Source organism: Leptinotarsa decemlineata, unplaced genomic scaffold (assembly GCF_025532065.1).
Source record: "Leptinotarsa decemlineata unplaced genomic scaffold, Ldec_3_MD MMD2_tig00026282_RagTag_RagTag, whole genome shotgun sequence".
NCBI lineage: Eukaryota > Metazoa > Arthropoda > Insecta > Coleoptera > Chrysomelidae > Leptinotarsa > Leptinotarsa decemlineata.
Window position 1 is genome coordinate 18274502 of NW_027412668.1, and position 10266 is coordinate 18284767.

The window sequence follows — 10266 nt, forward strand, 5'->3', positions numbered from 1 at the left end:
TTGATTGCGGCACATAAACTAAAAAATATGTTCACTTCTGGTCCTGATAAGATACCGTCCTTTTTTGTAAAAGATTGCATCAGTGTAATGGTCTATCCCTTACTGACACTTTTCAATCTTGCAGTTAAAAATAATAATTTTCCTGAATTATGGAAGATATCACGAGTTTGTCCCATTTTCAAGTCTGGAGATCCATCCGATATTTGGAATTATCGTCCTATCTCAATCCTATCAAACTTTGCAAAACTTCTCAAAATTGTCATCTACACTCGCGTACAGTCCTCAGTTCATAATATCATATCTCCGCAACAACATGGCAACGCCAGTTAGAAAATATACAGTAAACAAACTATATCTCAATGCATCCAAATGTAAAGTAGTTATTTATAGTAGAAAAATGTCAGTCATCGAGTACAATTATCAGGTAGATACCATTTCACTGTCACAAAGTAACTCAATTAAAGATCTTGGTGTATATTTTGATCAAAATTTGTCTTTTTTCAACCATATTAGATCGAAATCATAGTTCGCAATTGTAGATATTTTTCAAACATATCTGCTCTATTGACTCTTTATGTAGCCTACGTAAGGTCAAAATTAGAATATGGTCTCCATTCTACAATTGCTATAATACATTAATTGTATTAATTCCTGAAGTCAACGTCGTTTCCTGAAGTTCATTTACTTCAAATCTTATGATATCTATCCTGATAGAGGTATTCCAAATGAATCTCTTACCAAAACATTCAATATTGAAAATCTTGAATTACGCAGAAAACTTGCTGGAATAATTTCTCTGTATAAATTACTGCACAACAATGTGGATGCTATGAAGGTGTTATCTTTTATAACTTTCTGTGTGCTTCATTTCAGAACTAGAAATACAAAAACTTTTTACAGCCGACTGGCCAGAACTTATTTGTATCTCAAGTCCTATCTTTAGCATTTGCAATAATTTCAAATTTGTGTGATATCAATTATGATTCCTTAGAATATATTGTTGACACTGCATCTCAGTATTTCATGGAGAATTTTTAATTTTCTGATATAGTTTTTTTTTTATATTTTATTTTATTATATTATAATATTCATTCATTTTCTCAAATCGTAACTTTGTAATTATAAGGATCGAAATAATTTTTTTAACATACTTAGTTAACCCTGTAAATGGTTTTTAACTGTTGGGTAATAAATGCTATTATTATTATTAATAAAGCATTTGTGGCAAGTCAAAACGGCACTGTTTGATGTTGAATCAGCAATGCCTTATTTTATTCTCTGGTTTCAATCAAACAAATAAACAACTAGCTGCATTTCCTCAAAAAATGGATTTATTTTTCAATATTAACCATGTGAAAACTTTATGTTGAAAAACATCTCCTCATTGGCAGTTTATTGATGTAGTCAAACATAAAAAACTAACTGCACATTACATTTACTTTCAATCAAAACCTCAACGTTTGGCACTGGAATTGTACGAATACAATGGAAAGGTTGTCGAATTCTCGGGACCTTCATCATCAGATTCTGTCTCTCCATCAGACTCGAACGTGTTATCAGGAATATCATACAATCGAATCATTGGCTTGTTGGGATCCTTCATTATCAAGTATTTTCCATCCTTCTGTTTCATTATAATATCTACGATACATCTGAAATAAAATTTAAAAAATTTAACAAATTGGTTTTATGGGTAAGTAATATTAAAGTATGACTTCACTTTCATTTATTACAATGGCTTCTTCAGATGTGTCTTTACTAAAGACACGCCTAAAGAAGGCATTGTATGGCGAATCACGTGCTGCGTTTCTGTGAAACTGTTTAGTGAAAATCTCACAAGAAAGTATTTTTTGAATAAACTATCATTACTCCTGGAAAAATTGTGTCAAATAGGAGTTAGAGGATTATCAAAAGACTTGATTGCCACAGATGTACTGTTTTTAGTTTCTGAAAGAAAAAACTAGGGTTGTGGTTTGACTCTGATTTTAGACTTTCTAAAAACATGAGCCATATTTGTAAATCACCTTATAATATCATCAGACAAGTTTTCCCCAATAAAAACGTTCGTTCTACACACTTCAAACTCAAACTTTGCAGAACTAAATTATCATATTTGATTGCATATATGGACTTTTAGTCAATACCAAAGAATGATGAATGATTTTCCTACAGCGGGAATACATAAATTTTATCACATCATTGGTAGGTTAAATGATTACTGTTAACAAAAAAAAACGGAGTATTTATATAACAAACTCAATAGTTTTTTCCAGAATAATAACTATTAAACCCAAAAGGTTTCGGTCATTGCCGAACACAACTCAGCACTAATTACTCATAGCTTTTCCTACATTTATTCTAAACTATACTGTAAAAATGCCTAGTGATTAGAGATTCTACCTGATAATTAAATTTTATATATATATATATATATATATATATATATATATATATATATATATATATATATATATATATATATATATATATCAGTTATTGCAATAATTTTGATGTTTCAAATGATATGGTATTTATGTGTTAGGTATATCAGCATTTTTTTCATTTTTCAATGTATTTTTTATTACATATTTTCAAAAAGTTGATTCATTTTATAACTTTTGTTCTGTATTTACATTCCTTACTTAGATGAATAAAGTCGATTTATTATTATTATTACCCATATATTGCAATCTGGAAATCGCACGTTAAAAAGTAAAACCTCGTTAATTCCTAGATTGGGCAAGTTTTGACTTCCGAGGGTTCATGTTCGTAATGAGCCGAAAGCTGGTTAAGAGAAACACATATTAACACACACCCACAATTGCTTCGTGATCTAAGAGACCAGACCGAATTATACTGACTAACAAAGGATCAAAATATGTTTGGTGTCTAACATGATCGTGTTTCTAGAATTTTGTTTAGAATAATCAATATCCAAATCATGACCTACAATAATTTTCAAAAGTTTTGAAGAACAGTTCATTGAATATTTGCTTATGTATATTTTTTATAAATTCTTCTCATCTTCTGTTGACTAGTTTTTCTATGATTTTCAATAATGTAGTTATCGAAGTGGTGGATCGGAAGTTTGATGAAACACCAATATTTTCACCTTTATGGAGTGGAACCAGATATAATATATTGAGAAGTAGATTACCTTAGAATACCCCATGCATTGTCCATATTAAGATTGATCTGGGTAGCAAACTCATGTGGCTTATACTGCTGCGTCCCTAATATGACATGCTTGCTGTTGTCCCTGACATGTACACGAGATACATAACCGAATTTGATCTGATCACTACCAGCCAGAATGGCCTGGACTGTCCACTTGGCCAGTTTGCAAGCATTGTTTCTAAGTTCATTAGCCAAAACAGCACCGCGTTGCGTATCCAACTTTTGTCTCCATTCAACACCATTCGCCAGTTTAGAGTCCCATTCATTCAAAGCTTTGATAGAGAGGAATTGAAGTTCCCCGTTGGGAGACTGGACCACTGCATCATGTTCGCATCTCGCTACCAAAATCTGAAATTCAATTTTGATTTCAAGGAGATGATATAAAGAAAAATGGGAGAGGGAGATTTTATTTATTGTAGAAATTTAAAGGAAAAAATCCACTTTGGACTATGATGATGTATCAAACGCTTCAATTTTTTTTTCAAACGGCATTATCAGTGTCGTCATAAATAACTCCTCTAAAGGTAATTTTTCAGACCACTTGAAAATTGCTCTGGTTAAGCCATTATTAAAAAAGGTAACCCAGCTCTCTCAGAAAACCATAGATCAATAAGTATTTCACCATCTTTCTCAAAAATGTCTAAACTAGTCATGTGATCTAGGCTCCTAGGTGACTACTTCAGTGAAATCAGTATGCAGGAGCATATTTATTCAACTTATTGGCTGAAAGCATGAAATGAGAAACAAAAATCAAAACTTTTAAACATACACTGAAAAAGTTCTTAATCCAAGGAGCATTTTATACTTTAGACGATTTCATTCAAAAGTGTGGCTGATTCATTTTCATCTATGTAGTATGCATTATATGTACTGTTTTTAATATGTATCCATCCAATATGTTTTAACTTTTGTGTGAAATTGACTATTGTTAATGTGTTTGTACTTGTTGTTTGTTTTTCATTTTTTTGACATATCTCATGTTGTAAGAACAACCTAAAGAGACAAATATATTATCTATCTATCTATATATCTTAGGGAAAAATCAATTGAAATGACAATTTATGAATTTATTGTGAAAATAATGCCCGGTTATATGAATAATTCTATATCACCAGGTATATTTCTAGATTTGTTCAAAACTTTTCATAGTATTAATTATGCGATACTCTTGGAAAAGTTCGATAGATATGGCACTAGAGGCCTTGCCCGCGACTGGATAAAGTCTTATATTTCGCTCTGCAAACAAGAATATGTCATAGAACAATACGGAATGAAATATTACTGTAAAGGTTCACTATTGGTAGCATAATCAGTTTTTTATTATTTGTATTCTACACAAATAATATGACGAAAGACATGTCAAACTTCTAATGGATACACAATGTATTACATAATACTATATTAGTATTTTTTACATCTGTGAATAAATAAAGGCATACTTACAACTCCTCCACCTAAATCCCATTTCCTATATCGGTAAGCAACACTTGCAATTTCTCCTTCCTCTTCTTCAGATATGAATGGGTTAGGATTATCAAATTTATAGCGTGGCTCATTATTTCCAGCTTTCAATACCTGAGAATAAAATAATAAAAATATAAGATTTATTGACATTCACAAAATATTGTGTTCCAAAAAAATTTAAAAATAAAAACTGTACTGGAATGATATTTTCAAATAGATGTAGGATACTCACCTGTTGACTGAAATTGTGATTAATGAATGTAGCCTCCAATGCAAGATTACGAGGTGAATTCAAAGAATTTCCGTCATCCTGAGGAGGTTCAACAGATGTTTCATTAACAGTTAACAAATCAAACTCAGTATTATCTCTTTTATCAAAGAAAAGTTTGTCACCTGCAAAAAATACATTATCAACTTTCTAACCATTACAATATAGTCCAATCTTACCAATTTTTTCAATGACAATATCCCAAGAATAATTGGAGCGTGTGCAACACATAATAGTTGCCAAAATAGCATCAGTAGCATAAACATTTCCTTCGGTTTTTGATAGTTTTCGGATCATAGGATCATCGGTGGTAGTTACCTGTTAAAAGACAATATTTTTAAAGATACAGTATGTCCATAAATCAGAGTACCATGAAAAACCAATAACTTACTGTATGGAAAATCCTATTGACACTTTGTAAGGCTTTTTCATTTTTCACATTGACACGGTCATAAGTTTTATCATAGTATTCCAGCTCTCCACAGCACAGTATATCATCACCTGAAATAAATCAGAACATACATTTTGAAAAATTGAATACAACGGACCGATATTTGATGAAAATTCATATCAAAAATAATTCTGTTTGTGATTTTCACTATGGAAGGTTTACAAAACTTGTTTCGCTATACCGATCAGTCTTGCTGAAGTATTGTTCAGTCCTGTTTGAGAAGGCTATTCCAAAACAAGCACTTCTCCCAAACACCAGAACTGCAATACTCTTCTCAAGGCGCATTTCACCAATCAAGTGGACGTCTTCAGGAGATTAAGAAAACTAATGATCATATATTGTGTTTAGCTTTTGTACAGCGAAACACGTGTTGTAAACATTTCATAGTGAAAATTTCACAAAAAAAAGTAGTAAAACTTTTGATATTTGCTAATTTTGCCTGGAAGACTATCATACATCACAAATATAACCCAAAATATTCAAGATTAATTTTTCAATACAACTAATACTAAAATCATTTATTTAATTTCCATCTTAAAGTTCGCTTGAAATACTAATAATTGATCGTTGTGACTTCACATGTTCCAAGCACTGATGAAATCCATGATATAGTCTTTTCATATTCATTCTAATTACAGATTAGTTCAATGTTTTATGAATGTGAAATTCCTCAGTATGCAAGTACTGCAATTAAAATAACTAAAAGGTGATAAATAATAGAAAAAAGTAGCTTAAACTTGACTCCGGAGATCCATTGGATATTTGTGCCTAAAATGTATCAGAATAAAAAAAAATGTTTATAGGACATATCAGTTTTTGAAAAAAAAAAAACGTTTTGGCTTTCTACTTCTTCATCATTGAACAATAAATACTCTTCACAAAGATAAATAGAACATGCAGAAAAGTTTCTTTCAAATACAAACTGAAAGAATATGTCCCAAATAACTAGTTTCGAACATGGAATTTCACAGAAATCACTTTAGTTAGAGTTCCAAACATCAAAAATATAAATATATCAATGTATTACATTGTGAAGAGTTCCTATGATAGATATCTTTTTTTAATTCCATTACAAGTGTTGCTGTACTATTTGACAGAAATCATGTTTGTGTGTAACGCCTTGCTTTTTGTGTTTGTTGTCAGTGTTTTGTGTTTGTTGATAGTGATTTCATTACATTTTGATATTTAAGCAAAAACTGAATTTATGAAAACAAATATAAATATTTTCTTTTAAGAATTGGTATTGTGGGATTTTATTTGTATCATTTACATATTGTATTTGAATGCGGTCAACGTCCCTATTGATTTTCAAACAAAACAATGACTTGTACAATATGTAACTTAACAGATTATCATTTCTTCTCATATTTCAATATAAAAATTATTAATGATCTATAATATTACCATCTTTGATGCCTGGTAAAGACAACTTCCCAAGCCGAGGGAAGTCCATCTCCTCAATGGTACTCCAATCTGGTCGAACTGTAACTGAAGCATCTCTTATTTTGATTTGAGGCTGAAAAAAATCAAATGATAAACTTGGGCAATAGTAAAAAATGTAACTAGTAATCGAAAAAATGTATTTTGCTAGAAGTGTTTATAAGAATGACTTTATTTCTCTTTCCAATGAATAGTTATTTCAAAACATCTGAAAAAAATTCAAGAAGTGAGGGACACTCTATACACAATTGAAATACCATTCATACTAAATGTCACAATTCCAGCCTTTCCATTAAAAAAAAATTGATAGCGCCCTCCAGGCAGTTTTTTTTATTAAAAAGTGACATAAATAATTCCTTTTCATATAAACTTTGCCCTTCTACTCTGATTGCCCTGTTCAAAAATCAAGACAGAGAAGAACTATTTACGTCTGAACTGTATGAATTAATCCCCACTACAAGTTGACAACAGTCGACAGTTGAAAAGAAATCATATTCATTGGCTCTGGTTTCAATGTATCTGATGGAATTCATGGATGGACACAGATAACAGAAGTAACAGTTTGATTAAATCAATAACTGTGAAGCCGGAGATTAAAGGAACAGATTAAATTTCAAATACATTGTTGAGTCATTTAGTAAAAAAGGAACATTCTTAACGTGAGCAACCAATTTGATGGTCTGAGAGAACAAAAGTGGTAATATAAATTTTAGAATAAATAGGTAAAGGTTCCCATTGTTTTATTCATTATTTTACTAATTAATTTTCAAAATATGAATAGTTTCATGAGTTATAGGTCAAACATAATTCAAATAAATTGAAACAGCCTACTCACCCTTCCCTGTCCCCATCTTTTAACCTGACTCCTCTTGTAAGTATCCCTAGCTTTCATACCCTTGCCTAAGGATTGCATACCTCCACCTTGAGCATTTCCCCTTCCTCCTCTGCCACGCATGTTCCGTTGATTGGCACGGAAGCGACCACGTTGGTATGGTGGTTTCTGAATCCTAGTAGTGTCAACCAAATGGAAAGTACTTTCATCCTCTTCATGATAGTAAGCATATTGGCTACCAGAACCAAACTGTGAAGCATACTTGCCTACAATTATGTGTAATTAGAACTGAAATAAATTCTTTGTAACAAAATTCAACACACTATTTTTGGAATGAATCAAAAACTCCAATGAAAAATTCAGAAACTTGATCGATGTATATTTAAACTTTAATTTACTATAAAAAAGAAGTGGGAGTGAATTAAGCCATTCACAAAAAATACAATAAGCAAATTACTTGAGAAATGATATTATGAAAAGTGAAACGAAAATGCTGATTTCATGTTGAAGTAACAAGCAGAATCTGGCAAGTATGCAAAAATAATAAACTATTATTGCTACAAGCTAACAACTTGGCATCAATCAATTAACAAAGTTGTATTCTGTTTCAACCCATTGGATTATTGAAAAACTTTTCTCACAGTAATCCGAACCCCCTGATATTCTGAGCCCAACTGCATAGCCTAGATTGGCCTTATTGACAAGGCCTGCTTAGACTAAAAACAGTGCCTAAAAATTTAGCTAACATTTGATTAATGAAGAATATCTTACTGCAAAATGAAAATGACTGACCAACTTACAATATTAACAACTGGCAATGACCACAAAAACTTCAAAAACTTGTTATGTTTTGAAACAGATCAACAAATCGTTGTTCCAAATTTGTATTTTTGTATAAACATTAGTTGAATCAGTTGAGAAATAAATATTGCTTTCTGTATGAAAAAACAGTCCATATAAAGATAAAATACATGAAACATAGTATTTGTATTTGATGAAGCTCAAATAAAAATCATTGAATTATAATGAATTTATGATACATTAGGAAAGTTATCAACTTCAGTGATACCTACTCTTGATATAAGTGATTGTTATTTTTGTAGGGGAGGCAGTTGAGAACAGATGAAACTGGCTTTCTGAAATATTTGTTAAAGCATTTTGTAGCACTAAGGTAAATATTTTGAAAAGCCTAATTCATTCAAGTAGCAAACTTGAATTTTTTTTCTAATGAATCAGAGCATATTAAAAACCATCTTTAGTGTTAGTGTTAGATAAAAATTCCAATGTAGCTCCAATGTAGTTCAAATGAATTATTTTAAAACTCAATTACTCTTTAAATTTGAAAATACATGTAAATTAAGTAAAGTTAATGTCAACACTATCGGAGACCATTAATATAAATAAATGCTGATGTATAGGTCATGAATACGTACTAGCATATTTTTTATCCTGAAACGCAGCTCCAGTCCAGTCACTAATTTTTCCCAAACGATCACCTTTGCTGAAAGGTTGGTAGGGCATGTCTTTGAACTGATCAGGAACCTCGCATGGTCCCCATCCCGAAGGATTATCTTGTATAATGGGCGCAACAAAGTGAGAGCATTCGCCCCCCGATTGAATATCCGTCATAGTCATGACTGTTTCTATACCTATATAATAAATTTGACCAACACACCTTATATCAATATGGAATTTTGCTAACTTACAACAGGAAAGAAACGTTGACGTATAATGTAATGTCAGTTGTCAGTCGTCACTAGTGTTGCCAATGGAAATTTCACAAAATACTCCAGCCTTGGAACAAAATACATTGATCTCAGAAAACTGCAATGTAAAGTGATACAACTGATGTTAAATGTATGGTTTTTATTTTATCTGATGACAAATTACATGAAATTACTGAGGAAAAAAGATATGCTCATCGCAATTTGAAAATATTCACTACAAAAAAATTTAATGCGTAAAAATTCTCGTGGTACCTCATTTTGGTATAATTGATAAAAATATATGGGATATGAATCAAATAGAAATAACAAACGACATAAATGTACTGGGAAAATATTTCATTCAAAATCTTACCATCTCGAATATTTCGAAATTGAAGATTATAAAAGAAACTCCAAATCACGTGAAAAAATCGAAGGTAACAACTTTCTAGCGAAAATTTCAAGTTCTTGTGTATAAGCTCTGCACTTGGGAAATACTTTTCAGAACATCTTTATGCTAAGTGTAAACCAGATAATTCGGGCAATGAAACTATAAGTTAACGACATGAAGACGGAACTTTAATGAACGTACTAACTTTACAAAAACCAAAACGTGACAGTATCGTGAAGACAACTATTTGTGACTATCTACGTCAAACTTGATAGCTCAGTCACACTCGCAATACTCCGATATATTTCAGAGTAATATTATATGATTAGTCTGAGCGATATATCTGTCACTTCTAAGTTCTGATTTGTGACAGTCACGTCATGCGACATATGCCCACAGAACTATAAATTTGAGCATATGCCACTTATAGGTAATATATCAATCTAACCTAAAACGAAACGTCTAACACCAACAGAGAACTCACGATTCGTTATCGTCCCGTTCTGTCAAACTATATAATAAAATACCAACATTGTT

At 31.3% G+C, this 10266-nt stretch overlaps 1 protein-coding gene across 1 annotated transcript; it reads right to left on the minus strand.

Moving 5' to 3' along the window:
- Positions 1-1309: 1309 nt before the first annotated feature.
- Positions 1310-9366, minus strand: eIF3d1 (eukaryotic translation initiation factor 3 subunit d1). Its single transcript, XM_074179943.1, has 9 exons — positions 9066-9366; positions 7636-7898; positions 6765-6876; positions 5301-5410; positions 5089-5227; positions 4874-5034; positions 4621-4752; positions 3158-3525; positions 1310-1652 (listed from the first exon to the last, which is right to left on the minus strand). The coding sequence occupies exons 1-9, from the start codon at positions 9265-9267 to the stop codon at positions 1454-1456; spliced, it is 1686 nt and encodes a 561-aa protein (XP_074036044.1). The 5' UTR covers positions 9268-9366; the 3' UTR covers positions 1310-1453.
- Positions 9367-10266: the final 900 nt, after the last annotated feature.